This window comes from Drosophila sulfurigaster, chromosome 3 (assembly GCF_023558435.1).
Source record: "Drosophila sulfurigaster albostrigata strain 15112-1811.04 chromosome 3, ASM2355843v2, whole genome shotgun sequence".
Classification (NCBI taxonomy): Eukaryota; Metazoa; Arthropoda; class Insecta; order Diptera; family Drosophilidae; genus Drosophila; species Drosophila sulfurigaster.
The window spans coordinates 40536708-40558851 of record NC_084883.1 but is presented as its reverse complement, the minus strand read 5'-3'; the positions used below and the strand labels follow the sequence as shown (position 1 = coordinate 40558851).

Below are 22144 nucleotides of genomic sequence, written 5' to 3'. Positions count from 1 at the left end.
GCCTATGCGATTTTATTAAATCCACTTATTCAAAGTATTCAATTGTATTGCTAATTATTGTTTGACAGCAATGACGATCAGCAACAATTGGGAATTTTTTTTCGGTATTTTGTTTCGTTGGCTTTGACAGAGCGCCAACATTGCAAACGTGCATGTGGCGCTCTATGCGAAGAGAGTGAGAAAGACAGAGAGAGCAGGAGCAGTGTTACGCTCAAAAATAGCGAATGGCAATGTGAAGCGAAAGCCAACCGTTGTCACTGTGGCGTGTATGGGTGTGTGCATGTACGTGTGCTTGTTGGTGGGCCATTGCTGTCGTAGTATTGGAGCGCACCCATGTGAATGGATGGATGGGAGGAAAAAAAAAACAAATTTGACAATTGTACGCGCGCCACGAACGAAATGAACAAAACAAAAATGAAACGGCATTGCTTCTGCTTTTGCTGCTTGCGTTGTCGTCGTCGGTGTCGTTGTCGCTTTGCCGGCGTATTTGATGGATTTTTTTTACGATGATGATGATATTAGGCATTTATTTGTATCTGCGCGACGCGCGAAAAATTTGAAAATAGCGCGCGCAAAAATCGCAGCAGCATTTCTTTGATATTGCCTTATTACTGGTTATGGTTAGTTACAACTCTCTAAACCAGGCCAATATTGAATGCTCCCCCACACACAGACACTAATAGATACATATATAGATACATATGTATGTATGTATATATACATATATTGTAAGCATAGGCAAAGCGACGATTGCCCCGTCGTCGTCTGTAAGTTTTAAAACTGTATACTCATCACGATACTTCTGCTGGCGCTGCTGATGCTTCTTCTTTCCCAACTTATTTCAGATTACGCTGCTTGCCTCTCTGTCGCTCTCGCATGCTATGGGCCAATATACACACACATATACATATAGACATCCACATACAAACAGACACGACATACAAACATACATAAGTATTTAGTATACATACATAAGTATATGTATGTATGTAAGCGTGTGCATATACGATGTTTGCAAGTATGCGTGCATGTATGTACGTCTGTGTGTCTGACAGTGAGCGTAAGTCTGTATGTGTGTGTGTGTGTGTGTGATTTGGTCTATATGCAAGTACAAATTTGAAAGTAACCCGCTTCTCACCCCCGTTGATCGGCAACTGGTAGAAGTCTGAATTCGCCTACCGCTCGCTACTATTGTTGTTGCTGTTGTTGTTGCCGTTGCTGCTGCTTCGGGATTCATTAGGAGCCACAAACTATCGGAATAATAATATAATGGAACGATAAAAAAAACTTTATGTTATACATACACGTGACCTTTTCTGTTTGCGTCGCCGTCTGTCGCGTCGGTTGTCAAGCAAATTTGGATACAACTTGAAAAGAACCTTGCGGATTTCTCTAGCAAATGCGAATTGAAATGTAATTTTCCGATTTTAAAATATTATTTGCTCAATATAATCTATAATCTATTTTGCAAATCACTTTTCTTCACATTAAATAATCTATTTTGCAACTATGCAATAATTTATGACAAGTCGTTTGAGATTAAAATGAGCGAGTTTAGATAAAACTTGAAAGAATTTTGTTGAAAGTAATTTTCTGATTTACAATTATTTCGGGTTAATACATATTTTGCTATTGACTTTCCACTGATAAATAGTTAATATTGAAGAAGGCATCTCAAAAAGAACCTTGCTGATTTCTACACTAAAAGTCAAGTGAATCATCACTGAGAGGAAATTTGAATGTAATTTCCCAATAAACATTTCTTATCAATCTTATCTTATCTAATTTGCCATCAACTTCTATACTTATCTTTCTGCAAGATAAACTAAGTGTTAAAATAACAATATATCTAGATTTATTGATATTTAAATGGATAAAATTGATTATCACGTACTATATGTTAAAGGAAACAATTTAAGACACTAAAAGATGAAATACGGAAAAAAGAAAACAAATTACTTTCACTCAAAATGTACAGAAAGATAATAGTATTATTTCGTATCTCAACAAGTGCACAAAAAATATGTATCTTATCGTTCAACAAATATTACATAGTTTCATCTATGTAATGTATGGAATCAAGAAGAAAAATATGTCTTAACAATATTATAAATTTAGGGAAACACTTGCTAAAGAGTCCTTGACCTAAATAAAGAGAAAGTACTCACTTCTAAATCATTTTTAGAATTACGCTAAAATTTAAATATATTTTTATGATGACAAATCAAACAGTTTCTCAAATCGGCAAATGCTCAATCTTGCGAGTATATACGAACGCATACATACATATAAGCGCTATTCATATCCAATTTCGAAGTAAAAACATGACTATACCCCTATACCGAAATACATGTGTATGTCTTAGTCATTTATCTAAGCTTAAACGCCTTTGATAATTTGAATATATTTAAATAAGCTGAAGAATTACAATATCCAATGGACATCACATTAATCACGATAATCAATATACTAGATATGTCGTAAATATTAGAGATATACATACATATAACGCATATTATACGCAAAATTTAAGTGCGCAGTTTAGATTTCGAAATATACATATACAAATACGTTACTCTATGCATACATGTTATGTACACATGTGTGTGTAAAAAGTTATAGCGCTCACCTAAACATGCACTGTGGGCAACCATACAAAGGGGCTGCTTGTTGGGATGATATTATGGCAAAAACTCGAAAGGGGAATTCGAGTAATATAACGTTCTCTTTCTATATGTATGTGTGGTGACTGTGTTTAATCCTCGCCTGCTTCGGCGTCTTCTTCGTCCTCGTTGAATGACAATTTACTGGAGCTGCTGCTGGCCTTGGACTTTTTACTTTTATCAGATTTCTTGGACTTCGAGTTGGATTTATTATCTGACGTTGAAGCTTCAATCTCAAGTTTGGTCTGCTTAACGCGTTTCTTGAATACAATTGGTTGGTTTAAATCCGCAGGCTTTTCAGCTTCCTCTGCAATGCAAAAAATCAACAATTAGTCAAATAAATAAGTAAGTCTTTACAATAAAACATATTTAAATTCAATTTGATTTTTCATGTAATACTAAAGTCAATATGTCTAATTGCAAATGCAGTTTCCTTTTGCAGTTACCGCCCCATAAAAGACGAAGAATAAAAATAGCTCAAGGCGAGTATGCTTGACTGTGAAATACCCGCTAATCCAAGCTAAGTAATACAAGGCTTATTTTTAACCTTATAAGCAGAGCACATGATTTTTGCCCTATTTATTGTGTACTCAAGTTCAAAGTCTAATTTCCGATCATTATGATATTCTTTCACTCTATATTATGTTTCTTGAAATAAGTTTCTTTATCTACAGTAATATATTATATGCTTAAGGCATAAAATTAGACAAGGCCTGCACTCCTATATTATCACTTAAATTATGAAATAAGAATAAGGAGTTCAACAATGAAAACTACTTCAACGGACACCTCTATAAACCGGACATGTATTCCATGGCTATTGTTAGTGTTTTTAAAGAAATTTTGTGTCTTTTTAGGAGAACTCTTCTGGCGGGAGAAAATTATGAAAACTCTTCTCTATGAATTCCATTAAATAAATAATAAATGACCAGGAAAATTAGAATCCAACTATTGTAGTCTACTTTCCCAAATTATTGACTTGACAATATCCAGAGTGCCTGATTTAATGACATTAGTCTTTGATAGTATATCAATAATTTAAGTTGATCATGAGTTTTCATTGTCCTATATGGTATCAAAGCAGTTTGGAAATTCGCCTAACAATAATACCCTAATAACCCTTTTGGGCAGCGCGGGTATCAAAATCACGCCCATTTGGGGCAACAACTGCCTGCTGCTGAGTTGCCTCAAAATGAGATGGAAAAGATTTTACTCATTTCGCCTTAGTTTTTGCACACAGCTCACAGCACAGCACCCTCGACCCTCAACAGTTGCCCCTCCTCCTTCATGCTTCATGCATTCCCCCCATCCCGAGAGAAAACTATACAGCTTTACAGCGTCTTGCAGTACACCACCTTCGGTCGGAGACGACGAAGACGAGTAGAGCAGAGGAGACTGTGTGGGACACAGTGGACATGACAGTGGCCACCATCCCATGGCTCCCCTTGCACATCCCCCTTCCCCACCACCCCTTTACTCCAACGCAACGCAGCCCATCCATCGTCGTATCGTCGTCAAGCCACTTTGCCGTGTTCTCTCTTTTGTTCGCCTGTTTCGTTCATCATTGTCTCTCCCGTTTTGCTGCTTTGTTCATTCTTTCACACGTTTTCACCCGATTTTCTGCGCGCGATTCTTCCTCTTCTTCTTCTGCTTTAGCAGCAGCAGCAGCAACAACGACAGCAACAACAACAACAGCGGTGGCGGCGGGGCGATGACGATGACGACGATGGCAGCTGTTGTTGGTTTAGCGGCGGCAGCGACGGCGGCGGCTGTGGGTCGCCGTTATTTGTTAACTTCTCTTGGCCGGCTGCTTTAGCGTGCGCTCCGCTTTGGCTATGATTTTCATCACATGCTCCGCTTTAGCGGAGCCCCAATGAAAATGTCAGTGTGTATGCTTTGTGCCAGCCATCTGTGTGTGACTGACTGTATGTGTGTGTGAGTCTGTCAATAAGTGAATTTGTGTGTGTGTGCATGAGGGTGCTCCGCTGGCAGCGAGTGCCACACACTAATTGCAATAATCGAATCGAAGCCAAAGGAAAGGAATTGGCAGGCAAAGAACGTAAAAAGGAAGATTGGGGGAAGGGGGCTGCCATAGAGACGCCAAAATGGGCGTTGCGGGCGTGGCAACTTCTCAAAAAAATACTATATAGAACACTAATTTTCGAGGTTAGAATTGAAGTTAGCATGAGCACGAAATTTTCATTGAACTAAAAGAAAAACAAACGCAGCAAATTGCATGTAAATGCAGCATATTTTTTCACACACCACAAAGACGCAGAAAATTGTGGAAAAAAAACGAGACGAACAAAAAATACGTTGCGAGCCCGCAAAAATTCAAAATATGGAACGCGGCGGTTTTTGTTATTTTTGTTGCAGTTGTTTGTTAGTTTTTTGTTGTTGCACCTTTAGCGTATTTGATTAGCGTTTTGTTTATGTTTCATTAAAATTTTCAAAATTCAATTGCGAAAATCACACACACACACAGCCAATTGCACACGTACGCGAGCAAAAAAACGCACACATAGACGCGAAAACATACATATGTACAATACATACATACAGTGTGTAGTGTTGTAGTATAGGGCAGCGCACAGAATGATGAAGAAGAAGCAGCAGTAGTAGCAGCAGCAGCGTGAAAGAAGCGTGGAAGCGACCGACGCTCGATTCTGACTCAACTGAACTGAAAGCCAAACTGCCACAGCCGATAACTACATCCTACCTACGCACACACCGACACGCATACACTTACACATACAAGCGCAAAACATACATACATATACACTGAACACTGCACGTATATGTAGTGGTGTGTGTGCATACCTTTTGCTATGCGCTGCTGCTCGAGGGCCACCTCGTCCGCCGTGAGATCCCCACGCGATAGCACCACAATTTGCGGCTTCTCGTCCTCGCGTTCCGGCCGCTCTTCACCAGAATTGTAGTCGTCGTCGTCGTTGTGGTCCTCGTCGAGTCTCTGTCGCTGTATTTTCAAATTGGAAGCTGAGCATGAGCGAAACACTTTGTTTTGAGCAGCTGCTACTGCTATTGCCCGCCGCAATAATATATATTTTACCTTTGTGTCGATGTTTGGCCCTTCTTTGTAGCCAATTTCCGCTTTAAGTTTGGCCAAAAAACTGGGTTCCTGTGGCTTTACGTAGGTAATATTGTTGCGCTTGGACATAGCAGAAAACAATGCACGAGCATTAAAAGTTGTTTGCGTTTCGTACGCCGCTTGCCGTTTTTACTTGCGATTTTCTTTCTATTTTGATTGCCGACGTTCACTTGTCATTTGTGTGTGTCTCATCTCACGGGCAGTGTTGCGAAACGCGCCGTTATCGTTACTGAAGAATGCAATAATAATAATGTGAGCACACAATTCAAAATTAAGTAGTTAACTGTTGGGAATGATTTCGTTAAATTTATGATTATTTTTTAAATGTTTAGTATACCTAAATATATTTATTTTGCTTATCGACTACTTATTTTTTGGGTAATCGATAAGAGTGCCATCGACTAACAGCTGATTTTGTAAACTGCCAATATTTGGCCGCCATCTTGACTTTAGAGTTGCAGCGATACAAATTTGAATTGTGTCTATTGTGAATGCATGAACTTTTTCTAGCAGTTACTTTTTGAATGTTGCCGCCATACTGGGGTATCTTGGATTTGGATCTGGTTTGTTATTATTTGTTATTTGTAGGCTATTAATTATCATTGCAGAATTGTTTTTTTTAAATTTAATTAGATATTCATATAGTTTGTGTTTATTTAATATAAGTTAATCTATTATTTAACTAATATTTGGGAAAATATTTGTTCAAATAGTATTCAAGCCTTAAGCGTTATTACGTAATCCACAAAATTACTTGTATAGCACACTTTCAAGAGCTCAGGTTTAGTCCACTTTATTGAATTGGTTTCGTCGTTTGTGTCACTTGCAATTACATTGCATTCACCTTTGTTGGCAATGCATATTTTGCCGACTGGTTTCTCTGGTCAATCAGCTGCTGGAATTCCCAAAGCGAATCCAACACTGCTATGTATGCAGTCAATTTGCAGAATTTCGCTGTCAAATCACCGCTTCGCTATCTACAGCGAATGCTGCTCCTCCTATGAAAAAAAGGGGGAGGACACATAAAGCTGTCGCATAACTTGCAAATTTTCCACTTCACCTGAAATTCGACGGCGCCCGGAACGAATTTGGATCAAAAACCGACAACCAAACAATACACAGTGGCATTCATCAACGTCCGCTGATGTCGCATGCAGCAACGGCTGCCACTTGCCCCCTGCTCCTTCCACTTCGCGGATACCCACTTTGGCAACATAATAAATCATCTGTAAATTGATTTCAAAACTTTAACGGAAGCAAACAAAAAATGAGAAAGGGGAACACTCAAACATTATGAACTGCAGCATTCGGGATCATATGTTGCCTCCCCCTCAACAACAACAACAGCGAATAAAAAATTTTCGGGAACTTGGAGTGCAACAACAAATCGGCTGGATTTGTGCTGCATCCTGGCACGCGCTTAAATCTCACAAGCGTTCCCACAACGCGCTGTTCCCCGAACTAATATCAAATTGATAGCTTTTAAATTTGATTCCGCGTCTTATCACCAAAGCGACAACTTTGACAGGCCCAAATGGAGTGTGCACACACACTCAGCTCCCTCTTCCTCTTCGTTTTCACTCTTCGTCCACGCCTTCGCCATCACTTTCTCCCTTGCTTCCTCCCCCAGTTAAGCTGTCTCGCTTTTTCTATCGTTTTCTCTATGTGTTGCATTAAAAATGAGCATCGCAGAACATTTTATGGGCTGCAGTGGCAGCAACTCTCGAGTGCAACATGGCGTATGCTGCTTTTTTTTCCTTTCAATATACCCTTTATGTAATAATAAATAGGGTAGGTAAATATATAATTCTAAATTAAATTTGAGAACTTTTCAAAATTGATTTGTCACATTCAAAATGCATTATATTGTATATTTATTTATTTAAATCATCGTTAGCATCTTTAAAATTTAAGAGGTATCAGTTAGTCGTTCAAATGAACATGACATCAATAGAAACTCGATGTTTGTTGAACTTATTTAAATTGAAAAATATATGCGAATCTGTTTACTTATATAAATGCTGTACACAAGTATCTTATTTCTCTCAAATGTTTGTGTCGCAATAAATGTTAATTAAATGGCTGATAATATATACAACTATTTCATAATATTCTTGGGTAACAAATTTAATGGCGACTATTGTATACCCAATTTTTTAATTAATACTATTTTTGGATTGTTTAATTTCTCTAATTTACCTAAATGTAAAATGTATTATTTTGAATTGTGAACATTTATTGTATAGAATTCAACGCAAAAATTTTACTTTTAAATAATTTTCAACCATTTTTAGCAATTAAAAATAAAATTAATTATTTTATGTTTATTTTATTGTAAAATCCTAATTATTATTATTATTAGGGTCTGAATTCTTGTTTTGTTATATTAATTCACGTCTACTTTCCCAAAAGTTTAAAAAGGTTATAAATTTAATGTCTATTTGAATAAACAATAAATAAAGATCTATTAATTAATTTACACATTTGTTATATTTATTAATACACCAGAGTATTGAACAGTTCATCAGTTCAACAACAAATAACTTCACTTCAGCCGAAGTCATTGTTATAGACGTTCTTATGTATTATGCAATAAATTGTATGGCACTTTGATTGGCTGTAGGGTATTTGCTGGTCGTGCTAGTTTAATGTGAATAGCTACTCGAGTCGTTGTTGACATTTGTGTGCACATTTAAAACAAATCGAGTGGGCGAGTGGCAGTTGCTTTTACTTTTGCTGGTGAATGCTGGCGAGGATTTCGAGTGTTCGTCGCATGTTGAAGTCGGATGGCCTTGACTAAGCCGAGTTAAACGTGTTTAGTTTCATATCAGCTTATTGACAGCGGCTAAGCACGCACACACACATACAGTCACACACACACACAGTCGCCCTCACACACCCTTAAAAGACATAGCCAAATCACAAGTTGCTTGAGGAAAATGTTATCACAAACTGCATCCGGCGGCGTCGCTGCCTCAGTCAGCATCGACGCTGCTGCTGCGTCGCTGTTGCTTCGTTGCACTTCGGCTGCTGCTGTTGCTGCGTTTCGGCTCGCTTCGTGTGTGTGTGCGGGAATCGGTTACAATTCAAAGTTTTTTTCAGATGCTCGTCGGCATTTGGCGCGTGCAGTTGCGAATCGCGGCAAAACAGGCAACGACAAAATAAAATAAGACATTCAAAGTGAAGCGTAAACAACGAATTCGTAGATAAAAGCATATTCCAAAAAAAATATACAGTTAGTTTTATCGAGTGTGTTTTTGTGATATTTTTGCGTGTTAAGTGCGTCGCACTTGCGCAATACAAATAACATTTCGAGTAAAGTGCAGATAAAGTGGACAACATCACATGATCAAAGCAAACCAAGAGAAGTGAAACCTACTCCTCATAAAGCGTGTGGACTGACTATCTAGAAACTCTAGTAGTGGTGGGGCCTGGCCACAGCAATTTCCGCTTTGGGGCTTGATTATCGCGGCCGCCTTGACAACACTTTTGATTTCTTGAACGCAACAGTTTCAAGTGACGCTTTCGTTGGTTCGGTTCATTTTACGGTTTCGGTTTCGTTTACGGTTTCAAGCAATTTGTATCCCTAGGATGCGTTGGAAAGTTGGGCCACTCATCGTGCTGCTGCTGGTGGCCATCTGTCTGGTGGATGCCCAGTGGCAGCCATGTCCCAGCAGCTGCACTTGCTATGCGCGCACCGTGCGTTGCATGCGCGCTCGCCTCACAACCCTGCCGCCAGTGCCACGGGATACCCAAGTGCTGTAAGTACAACAAAAAGCGGGATTGCGGGCAGATTGCAGTTGGGATTGGGAAGAAAGTGAGTTGGGAAGTGGTCTGCGGTGGCATTCTTCGTTTACATGCATAAATCATAGCAAGTTTTTGGCTTTTGGCAAATCCATAAATTAGTTTTTAATGTGCTCGCCGGCAGAGCAAACGATAGACAAGCGGAGACACAACGGAGTAGTCACACAGCAGGCAGCTGGAAAGATGGACAGACGAACTATATGCAGAATAATAGACAGGAAGACAAACAGACTATGGACAGACTTACTTTTACAGTGAAATCTCTATTGGTCGCCCCAACGTTGGTGTTCGCTCAATAGGGTTCTCAGTTGAATATTAACAACAATGTATTTGATGATCACAGCTATTGTTCAAATAAAATTATTATTATCTATAGCTAAATTCGATTTTCAAAAGTACCCAAAATTATGGGTACTTTGTACTGTAACTTCATTATAAATATAAGTCAAATTTGGTCATTAATGTTAATGTTTTTATACTATCCACCATATTACTATAGTCCCTAACTTATGAAACAAGAAAGAAGGATGTAGTCATTACGACTACAATAGACCCTTTACTTTTAAATCTGTCTAATTATCTAACCTACTCCAAACTGGGGCTCGATGGCGAGCTCTATTCTTGAACAGTTTGGAAAAATGTCAATTTGCGGATGAGCTTTATGTCATTCGAAATGTTTTCTTTTGCCCGTTACGCACAAGGCAAATCGTTATTAGCGATTTTGACAACCTTAAAACACTCTTATTACTTATGTTTAATAATTAAGTGTTCGCGTTCGTCCAAAGGTTAAATAAGTATAAAAATAAAACAAAGTGAGCGAAGCAAAAAAAAATTTTAGTCCGACGTATCCGCTATGGAAAGTTTCATTCTAGATGGACATATGGACAGAAGAACTGAAAGCAGAGAGATGCACTAAAGGCAGACTGGCAGACAGATAGACAGACAATTGAAATGCAGTCAAACAGACGGACAGTCAGACAGAAAAGCTATAGACAGACAGACATATAGATGGGGATATAGACAGGAGAAGCACTGCAACCAGACAAAAAGTCAGACAGTATATAGAAGATGAGTGCGGGGGCGTTTGCAGTTAGTAGCGTTAATTTGATGTTTCTTCCCCACCCCCGCCTACGACCACGCCTCGTCTGTCTGTCTGTATGCTGCATGCTGCGTGTTGACTCAATTAAACGATGTCTAACTGTGGCAGCAACGCGGGAATTTGTATATTTATCACTTCGCATCACATCGCAACAGCGATTTGTATGCATGCGAAATGCGAGTAGTGCCCCCGCCTTCCTCCTCCCGCTCCGTCAATCTGCTCCAGCTGCTGCTCATCGCATTCACTGACGCTGCATTTATTTCCAAATGTCAGCACTTTTCGCATGAAATTCGGCTAAAGTTTTGAGCAACGGGAAATGTTGGGGTTTGGGTTGGGATTCTTTGCTTTGCATGCAACTTGGTAAATGTTTGTGGAACATATGCATATTTATGCGATAGGCCGCGCAGCGCCTGAAGGATGCCGCGCAAGAAGGATTTGTGGATTTATGGTTGAGAGAGGGGGCGACAGAGAGAGGAGCAAGAGAATTCAATTCAATTTGCGGCCTGAGTTGAGGCAAGTTGTGGCAGCCATGTGAAGAAGCGTGCGAGACGCGTGACGGGCGTGGCAACTAAATGATCGGCATTTATTTAGATTGAGTTGAGCTGAGAAATGCAGCGAAATTGAGTTGGAACTTTTGGCAAATTGTGAAATAAATCGAAATTAATTTCCCTAGATATGCATTTGAAATTGCAGCACTAAATGCTTTTTCATTTTGTATTTAAATAAAAATAGTTTCGATTTTGAAGATTGATATAAAGTAAACTGTCTTACTAAATATATGAATATACCAATTCCAATACAATACAATAAAGTATTTTTGTAATTTAAAGAGTATTTTTTGCTATTCACAATGTTGAGCTTAAATAGGCAGCCATTTTCTTAAAAGAAACTCGGCAGCGTTGCCAACTTAACTAACTTAATCTTTTAAGCAGTTACTCTGAATTTTTGAAAAGGTGGCAACGCTGTACTGCATAGTTTCGCATTTCAAGTCTAGTTGCGGTAAACTGCAATTTAATTAAAGTAATTGAGAATTAACAAGCATATATAAATATTGACTTTAAGTAATTGTTATTTTAGATAAATGGTTTTGTTATGTGAGCCGAGTATTTACATTACATGAGTTTAGTCAGTTGTAATTTATTATTGCATTTTTGGCTATTTTCGTATCAATTAATTGTGTATTTTTCGGGCATTTCGGTTGAATGGTTGAAGCATTTGCAATTCGCCCACAAGCTGGCAACTTTTATATGCCAATCAATCTTAATATCAGATAAGGTGTGTCATGCATTATTTATCTTGTTTATTTTGCCCTCCTGTAAAAAATAACTAAATAACAATTGAAATTGCAGGCATAGCACACACACACACACACACGTTTGTTTTGGAACAAACACACACACACACACACAAAGAGAGAGAATTGCATTTCAAAGTTAGATTCGCATTTCGCTTTTAATTTATTTTGTGGCACTTTTAATTAATTTGTTACATTTGCAGTTTAGTCTAAAGCTGTCGAAAACTTTTTTGTTTAGCTAAATGGCAAATGTGGCACATAAAACACAAAAATGCTCACAGTTCTCTCTCTCGACTGCAAGAATTTGAGTTTAGCACATATAAACGACATATGTGTATGTGTGTTCTATATATGTAAGTATGAGTGTATGAGTATTTTTGAATTTGTTTCCGTTTGTCGTCTCGTTATTTTTATGAAAACTCGGCATTCAACATTCAACACATGTCCATAAAGCTGCCGGCAGCCAAAAATGAAATAATACGGCACAAAAATGCAATTCCCCTTGACCAAGCAGATGCTTTTGGAAGGCACAAGCACAAACACAGTACCTCACATATATACACATAGAACACACACACTCTAACGTATATACTGAGGTCATGATCTTTCTACCAGTGTGGACTATTTTCTATACCTAAACTTGGTTTGAGTTGAAAGGTGGTTTGGATGATGCTTTCCAAAAAAAGTAATTTAAAAATATGCTTCATTTTTTTTAATATAACATTATTTATATATTAGAATATACGGCAAATTTTATACTCAATGTATACTAAAATACACTGCATACTACTTTATATACTAGAATTTCAAGGTACTCTTAATTACAATTAAAATAAATACTAAAATATGTGTTATTTTCTTATAAATAAAAATATCTAACACAATACTTGGTACGATTGATTCTCAATTAAAAGAACTATAAAGAAAGTTATTAAAATAGATTCTTAAATTTACATTTTTGAATCATAATTTTTAAAGTATTCAAATTAAATTACAAAATTTCATGAATTCAGTAATATGTTTTATTAACTTCCCATTCAAGATTCAAGTTTCTTTATTCTGGTTGCCATAAACTTTTTATATGAATGATACTTATTCAACCGAAACATTTTAATATAATATCTCACTCTAACAAACACAAAACAAATATTAATTAAATGACTCATATGTTAGTATTTGATTACCTATAATATAACATTGATATTTTAGTATAATTAATATTGTTATTATCTTTTAAAAATAATTATATATATTTTCAAATTACTATCATCTTAATCAACTCAAGGTATTTCAAGTCGTGTATTCCAGAATATTTTGCATTGTTTCATCTGTTTGACTTAATTTTGTTAATGGCACAGATTTGTTTACAGTTTTGGCTCATGCGACTTTGGGTGTTTCTTTAGCTTCACATATGTGAGAGAATGTGTGTGTATAAGTTTGTATAGTATGTGATGAAAAGGCGAATAATCATGACTGTGAGTCTGTATAGTAGATTATAGCAGGCAAAGAGGGAACAAACAGGGGCACACAGAAATCCAGAGAAAAATAAAAAACAGAGAGAAAGAGAGAAGTCAACGCACAGATGGCAAATGCAAAAAGTCAGATCGTATTTTTGAGCTGGACACTGGAAATATGAAATGTGGGCCATGCATATGATAAACTACATACTATAAGTCAAACTGACATTCGACAGAGGAAATAAAAGTCAACAGGCGGATACCCTAAAATGTAGAATTCAAAAATATTCAAATATTTATTTTTCTTTATAATGGAAGAGTTCATTAAAATACATTATAGATAACAAGTTTTAGTAGTTGACACTCTGAGAAAAATATTAAAATAGTGCGTTTAATTTTCAATTATAAATTAATAAAATAATTTCCGGAATATTCTTGTTAAGACTTTCAGCTTTAGGAAGCAAAAAGCATATTGGATTTTAAATACAAGATTTAAAAATAGATTTAAAAGATAGATGTTAATAAAAAATACACATAAAGATTTTGCCAAATTTACTATTGTGTTTACAGAGTAGATAGAATATGAAGACAGATTTTCATTTTTATAGCCAAATATATATTTTAGCCATAAAAATTAATATCTGTTTTTATCATATAGTATATGTTTCCTTATATTCCTTAGCAATAGATAATATATGCTCTTGATTTATTCTAGAGTATAAATAAAATTTATGTTGTCATTGATCATAAATTAAAACTAACTTTTGTTTGCCATAAAAATCTTATCGTTTATTTAGATACAAAGAACAAATTTAGAAGAATTTCTACTCTTCAAATTTCTATACAGGGTATAACACGTTTAGTTAAGTTATTTTTTTCTTTTAATATAATTTGTAATTCTTTAGTAAACTTTAGCTTTGTGCTATCTCAACTTTGGCGTGGAAAATGCCAAGGCCTATGCCATACAAATTTTTTGCTATTCAAATTGTCCATGCATCAACCTGGAGTAGAACTCTGCCACACAACCGTGGCAAGCAAGTCATGCATCAAACACACACACACATACAGACAAACGCAAGAGGCAAGTTCAAATGTTGCTGTGAATACAAAAGCGCAAACATTTTGACTTTTTGCTTGGCGCGTATTTAAACTTGCAACTAAATGCAAGGCAAACTCGAAGCGTGTGTGCAACATACGGGAAACGTTGCTGCCGCTGTTGCCTCCAGCATCATTCATCTTCCACGCCCACACACACACGCACACACACACAGAGAGGGAGCGTGCCACATGGGGTTGGGGGCATGAACTAAAACTGAGACTGAGACTAAAGCCTGCTCTGCTTTTTTGCTACTCTCGCTAAATAAATGCACTTGATTTCATTTCATGATGATGCATTTTAGCTGGAATCGTGCATATATGCTTTATATACCATATATACACATATTGTGTATATAGTATATTATATATACTATATATAGAACTAGCTTAGAGCTGGAGCTTAGTGGTTCTTCTGAGTCTAAGGCATTTGGTTTGTCATTATGTGGGAAAACTGAAACTGAAGCTGCTGCATTTTGTGGCACTTTTGCATGCCACATAAAATGCAGATGGGGCAGGCACATGAGCTAAATATGATACGGTCTTCACTCTGATTATATATACTACACATATAAGTATATACTATAGTCTTTATGGTTTCTGTTCTGCTCTGCTCTGCTTCTGCTCGCATCTCATGTTGTGTGTTCGCTGTGTGATATCAAAACAAAAGTCGCCACACGTTGCACACACGCTCGGCATATTAAAAAGTTTGATTAGTGCCCAGCTGAGTGAGTGCCGCCCCCACCTCCCACTTCCCCACTCTTTAGCCACCTTCCCCTCCTCTTCTCTCTCTCAGTTTGCTGGACAATGTTGAGACACGCCCACAATTTTGCAGCATATTTTGCTGTGTTCGAGCAAAACTATTTCACTGGCAAAAATACTTCGTTCCCTCTGCTCCACTTCCCTTCGTATTTGCCCCCCCTTGTGTGCTCATATATTACGAAGCATTTATGCGTGAGAAATGCCTTGTTCATGCTTGTTCCTAGCTGCCTGCTGCTGCTGCTCCTGTCTGGCCTTTCTGCCTGCACAAAATGTTGTATGTTATTATTAAATATGCATAAATTTCCTTTTTGCCGAGTGCCATTGTTGTTGTTGATGCTTTTTGCAGTTTTGCATTTACATTTGCTGTTTATTTGGCCGTGCAAATATTGAAAATGTTATCCAAAAAAAAAACTACCTCCCCGCCACTTGCCTCACGTGTTGACAGCTCACAGCGACATGTTGGAACTTGTTAAATGCAACTGAGAATGCACCGTGAGTGAGGTTAGGTATGCAACAAAGTGAGGTTAGGGTATGCTTCTATATGTGTGAGTGTATGTGTGTGTGTTTTGTAATGCATATCATATGTTGCATGCGATATCCTTGTAGACCATTATTAAGCTGTGAAATACGAGAGAGCAAGGTGATTCATCCATCTATCTATCTATCTATCTATCGCTTGTTAAAATTGAATGTCATCAATATGAACCATGAGAACGAACAAAATATTATATACAACAGTTTGCTTGTACTTTATTTTATACATCGTGCAAGGAGAAAACAAAGCGGGAAAATCATAAATTTCGTTGACAAGTTTCCGCTCGTGTTACGGGCAAAAACAAACTGCAGATTTGAAGTGGATAAATGGAGCTAAAGTGAATGAAGAAATGGGGAAGATGGATTAACTGCATTTACATGAAAACTTAATAATAATAATGCAAAGACAAAACGAAATGCAATTCATGCAAAATAATTGGCTTTACGAGATTTATGATTATGATAACGTTGATGTTAATGCTGAGACTAATCATTTTGCGTTTGCGACTACTAATAAACATAAAGACTAAAAATAATGTGAATGAAGTTTATAGAGTTATGCTTAATGCTTATGTAAAAAATAATGAGATTACTAATGCGAATGCAAGTAACAAGGATTCAAAAGTAAAAGTTAATGTGAACTGCAAATACTAATTTTATTATATTTCTCCTTAACAATGATAATGCCAATGCTAATGTAATTTTAATGTGTATGTAATGCTTATGATTATTTTTAATTATTTTTTTATTTATTAAGTGAAGAACCTGTACAACTTAATAATTATCTGCTTATGATGAGTTTGATATAATTTCCGCTAAAATGTAAGCTATTTTCTCCAAAATGGTATTAATGAAATTAGCAATACTTAATTCAAAGCGTAAAGAATATACCCATTTAATTTTTAATGTTAATATCAATGTCAAAACAAGTGTTTACATTATTTAGCTAATTGCAATAGAACAATTTATTGGAGATACGAAAATTGCTCATGCTTTTATTTTATTCTGATTCATTATTAATGCTTACTCTAATGTAAACATCAAAATGAATGTATCACTAAGGCTAATTGCACCTTAAAAAGTTTATTATTGATGAAAATTTTGCTTTTGTTTTGGATCTCATTTGATTTTCATGCTTTTTTAAGAGCATTGATGTAAAAGATACTTCCAATTAATGAAATGACCAATGTTAAGTACAAAGGCATTTATCGTAATCGCTTTGTCAACTCTATAATGCAACATTTAATATCAGCTCTTATTCAAGCAGAAAATTTCACTTAGTCACTCTTTTATAGAGCATTGCAATTTTCGCATCATTTTCACACACATTTCGACGAGTTTTTCACGTATGATATACGATATGGTTCATGACTTTTGTTATTACATCCCACGTTGAAATTTCCCTTCAGCCATTTTCCCTCCCTTGCGTATGAGCTCAGGTCTGACTTTTCAATTGTTGGAAATTCACATTTGCATAAAAACGAAATAAAATTGTTGCTTTTCAATAAATGCACGTGAGTGCGTGGTTCTCTGTGTGTGTGTGTGTGTGAGTGTGTGTGTGTAAAGGACGTGTATGTGGTTGGATTTAAGTATGTGTGTGTGTGTGTGTTTGCTGACCACTTGGAAGTTCGAACAATGCAGCAACTGCCACTCAATTTGTAATATTATTTGTAATTATGCAAATGAAGCTGGCATCCAAGCCAGGCCAGAAATAAAATTGAAAATGTGCCACAAAATTAGTTAAAGTGGGGCATGCCACAAGCAGCTCAGCCGCAGTCGCAGCCGCAGCCGCAGCCACAGCAGCAACACCACCAATCAGTCTCCCAAACAGAGAGAGAGAGAGAGTGTGAGAGAACTTATCTGTGATGAAACTCTTTCGCTTCAATCGCATGGTATGCATTTTTAATTCAGTCGAAAGTGTTGCAACTTGCAGCGTTGCCAGTGGCAGCAAGGAGGCAGCCTGCCAAGCGTTTCACTTTGACATAGAAAAATCTGCTATTGATTTCGCCTCGAAGCAGCAGCAACAGCAGCAGGAGCAGATGAAGTAACGAATCCAGTTTTTGTTTCTCTGTATTTTCTCTCGTCACGCCGAGCAATTTGCATTTAAAGTTTTTTCCTTTTTTGCTTTAATGCTGCAAACAAAAGTGGGACGCCCTTCTTCCCCCTCTCTGCCCAGCCACACCCTCAAGCTTTGTCATTTCGCATGCTCGTTAGTGCGCAGAGCAGAGAATGCAAAGTAGTTGTTGCTGAGATAGTGCACAGTGCAAAGCAGCAAGCAACTCACAAACACATGCCACAATTTATAAGCAGAGTTACTATTTTTGTAGCAGTCAACAGGGTAACAAGCGGCGAAGGGGGGGGAAGGCAAGCCGAACATGTCAAAGTGGAGCAATCGGCATGAGCCGGACAAGGCGAGGAGGCAGCAACTGGTCAAGCATAAGAAACAAGCAGCCCATAAGTATGCTATGGCAACAGATAGACAGATGGAGAAACAGACAAAGCAGAAGGGAGAGAAGGAGAGAGATGGAGAGAGAGCAATTGGAGCTGGGAGTTGAAGAGCAAAACGTTTGTAGCCAAAGCAAATGTGCGGCAATTGCAGCTGCTGCTGCTGCTGCTGCTGCATCTGAAGAGTTGCACCGAGATGCCATCACGGCGCAGGTAAAGTCAACAGCAGGCACCCAGGCATCCAGGCATCCAGGCAGGCAGAAGGAAATTGGAGGAGGCAGACAGAGCAGAGGAGAGCAGAGCTGCCTCAGTGAACCGTAGAGCAAAAATGCGCTGCTCGTCGAGGCGGCAAACTAAGTAACTAAGTCAAAGTGGCGCACCACGTAGCCGGCATTCCATGTTGAAATGTGATAGACAGACGCATAATAATGTTAATGTAGCAGCTCCTGGCAGCTGCCAAACGAAACGATTGCTGCGTGGTCACTGCAGGAATACAGAGAAGATAGGAAAGCGAAGAGCAAAGCGAGTAACAATCTCCGATAACTGACCAGCTGCTGGTTCAATGCTGAGTTTTAGTTTTCAGCCAACTAACACACGGCGTATACGTCATATTATTAACGAGTTTTTTATGTGCGCCAAACCACATTACTATAAAAGGGGGCAGCGGGGGCGGGGGGAGCACTGCACTGATAATGTGCTTAGCACTCGCTGACTAAGATTAAGTATCCGCCTGTGCACAAAGTTTATGGCTCAAATGGAATGGGGCAACATTGTGGAAATTTATACGGCAAATCAAATCAATGGAAAATATTGAGAACGAACTCCTTAAAGCAACTGCTGCACATGGGAACTCTTTACTTAAAGTACAACTTCAACTTTAATCGTAAATTGTATTCAACACAATTCGATTAAGATTTCTGTTTGAGTTGTCCTTTTAATTGATGTCAAATTACGAACAACACATTCATAAAGTGTACGTCGCCTGAGGCAAAAATGCTTTTGTAGAGCAATATTCTATTGTGCGCAATTAAATTTTGTCGATTGCATATGTATATTTATTGGTATTTGTAGCAACTTCATAAATTGCAAAAGCAAAGAGAGAGCAGACATTTTATTACCTAAAATACACAAGTGAAAATCATTTAGAATTATGTTTATCGTTTTCAGAAAATATAAATAATAAACTGATTTTGCACACAATTGGATATTTCATGTTAAAGTAAAAGCATTCTTAAACTGCCAATTAATGTCTAAGGAGAGAAGAAAAGAGAACAGAGAATAAGTTAAAAAGGCAACGACAAGAACAGCTTTTAAAGTATGCTTTATTATGGAAATTTATGTTTGTTCTCAAAATATTTTATGATTGGCTAAAGCTGATTAAATGTCAGAGAAGGAAAATATTTATTGTCGACGTATTTCATCTGCTTCATTCTAGGCATTGTCGTAATTAATTCTTTTTTAATTTATCGAAATATCTAGAGACATATATTTAGTAAATTAGCATTGGCTAAACCTCAATTAAACATTGCTTATTCCTGAGAATTTAGCTTCATTTATTATCGGCAAATCTGTATACATTACAGAACACTTGAAATAAGTTATCGTTATGCACTTCTCAACATTTAAAATAAGTGATTATTACATACTACGCAACACTTAAAAAATAAAATATCCATAATACAAGGAGTAGTTAGATAATCGATAACAAACTGATCAGCATGAAAAAATAAATCTTTTACAATTATTACAATAAATAAATGCGAATACTCACTCTCTACAAGAACATCATTGAATACAATAGAACATGTTGCTATTTATTTTAAAAGCTAAAGTTTCATAGCGTTTTAAGTAATAAGCTTAAACACCGGATGAAAACACTTTAAGTAATGTTCAGGATCAACTTGAGACAAAGAGCTTTCAAACAACACTCATGGCACACACACACACACACGCAAAGGGAGTTCCTGTCTCTCTCTCTATCTCTCTCTCTCTCTGTCGATTCACTTTGGAAAGTGTCCAGCAGCAGTTGCGTCGAAGTGTAAACGATAAACGCAGCTCCTTTTGGCCACTGACCATGACCAGCGTAACAACAATAACAACAACGAAAACATTGAGCAATAAAGACAACAACAACAACAAGAGGAACGAAGAACGAGGAACAAGAAGTCGAAGAAGAGCCCCAGCGTAACTACAACTCACATCAACAAGAAATTCCTGTCCTTTCACACGGAATTGATATGTCGTCGTGGTCGAGCACGTCGCCCTGCCACATGCTGCATTGTTGCACTTATCTGTGTTGTCGCTGTGGCTACGCATAAGTGGCCATAGTGCCCATTGTAGTTTCCCCCATTTTCCCCATTTCGCCCATTTCGCCCATTTTCCCTCCATTTGCGTGGAGCGTAAATTGTTATTTTCAGTAATTATGTCCAATAAGCGACGAAGCGTGAAGGGAAATGTGGCAAGCGAGGTGCATGCAGCGGAGGACAGGAAGAGGGAGGCAGAGGGAGGCTGCCATTGAGCTCCTGGCGCTGCTGACGTTGCATGGCGGAAGGAAAACGTTGTCGTTAATGTTGCCGTTATGTAAGCTAACCCAGTTTTAGCGGCGACATGGCATTTCCTTCCTGAATGCCTCAACGCACGCCCCCCGCAACCCCGCCCCCACATCTCCGCCTCCACTCTCACAAGCTACAAGAGCTTGTGCGATAAATGCACCACTACGAAATTATAGAGCTGCAAATAAAAGCGGAGAAAAAAATCTAAAACGAAAAAGAAAAGAAAAGAAAATTGTGGCGCGGCTTCAATTGACTTGAGGTTAGAACGAAGCATTGAGGTTACGCTTTGGGGGCACAAATGGGAGCAGGAACAGGTTGGAGGGTCAAAACTGGCAAAAGTTGAGCAGGCAATGGTTTTTATTTTATTATTTTTTAATTTGTACTAAGTGTATTTTTTGTATGCTCATTATTATTTAATATGGTTTTCTGCTACTTATTTGACAATCTTTACATTATAGAGAAACAACAATTTCAATTATTCAATTTAAGCATTGAATATTAAAAAAAATAAGTTAACAATATGTACAAATTAAGAATATAATTAAAGCGTGATATACTGTTACATAATTTTAGACTATTTATTATTAGAATTTAATCACAATATAAAATTTACTTTTCAAGAGATATATTTTTATGCGTGGTTTCTAGACTAAAGAGATTTTATGATTCTGATTTCATACAACCATATTTTGAGTAAGTTCTTGATCAACTTATTGGCAGCTTGACTAGATATACTTTAAACAAATAAAAGAAATATTTATAGCAATACAAAATATAAAGATTAAAATAAAATAAACTGTAGATATTGAGCTAGAGTTCGCGAAGCGAGGATTGTCTCGGACAGAAATTTCTCTCCCCCCAGCTGCACCTGAAAATTTAGTTCATGCATTTTTGCAGCGAACTTTTTTGTTGCCTACTTTTTGGGGCCTGTCAGCTGAAGCCTGACAGCGAACTTAATAAAGGAAAAAGAACAGTGGAAGAAGCGAAAACCAGTCGAGCAAGCTCTTTCAAAACAGACTGTGTGTGTTTCCTGTTCCCTTCTCCAACTTCTTCTCTTGACGTTGTCGAACATTGCATTGCTCTTATCGCTGGCGGCTCAGCGCCACTTTTCTGTTTTCTTAGCTGCCAATTTTTTCTTTTCTTTTTCGTTTTTCTGGCCCTTTCCATTGCCATCGACATTTCCACAGGTGTAAATGTCTACACACACAATAGCATGTGTGTGTGTGTGTGTGTTTGGCACTAAGCTGCTTTTCCAGTGGCCAAGAGCAACTGTTTGGGCTACTCCTCCATAGTTTAAGCGACGCCCAAGCACAAATCTCGTTGTATTTTT

At 37.5% G+C, this 22144-nt stretch overlaps 2 protein-coding genes across 2 annotated transcripts in view; one reads left to right on the top strand and one right to left on the bottom strand.

Annotated features, from left to right (window-relative positions):
* Positions 1-2725: 2725 nt before the first annotated feature.
* On the bottom strand, positions 2726-6008 carry LOC133840190 (uncharacterized protein KIAA1143 homolog). The gene is made up of 3 exons (XM_062271883.1): positions 5734-6008; positions 5484-5640; positions 2726-2970 (listed from the first exon to the last, which is right to left on the bottom strand). Exons 1-3 carry the CDS (start codon positions 5839-5841, stop codon positions 2756-2758), a joined length of 480 nt encoding a protein of 159 aa, XP_062127867.1. The 5' UTR covers positions 5842-6008; the 3' UTR covers positions 2726-2755.
* Positions 6009-8888: 2880 nt separating this feature from the next.
* LOC133846384 (peroxidasin) overlaps positions 8889-22144 on the top strand; it is a 42111-nt gene continuing 28855 nt past the window's right edge. Inside the window, exon 1 of the mRNA XM_062281348.1 lies at positions 8889-9533. Within this exon, the coding sequence (XP_062137332.1) occupies positions 9364-9533 (170 nt within the window). The 5' untranslated portion in view covers positions 8889-9363. The remainder of the gene's footprint in view (positions 9534-22144) is intronic.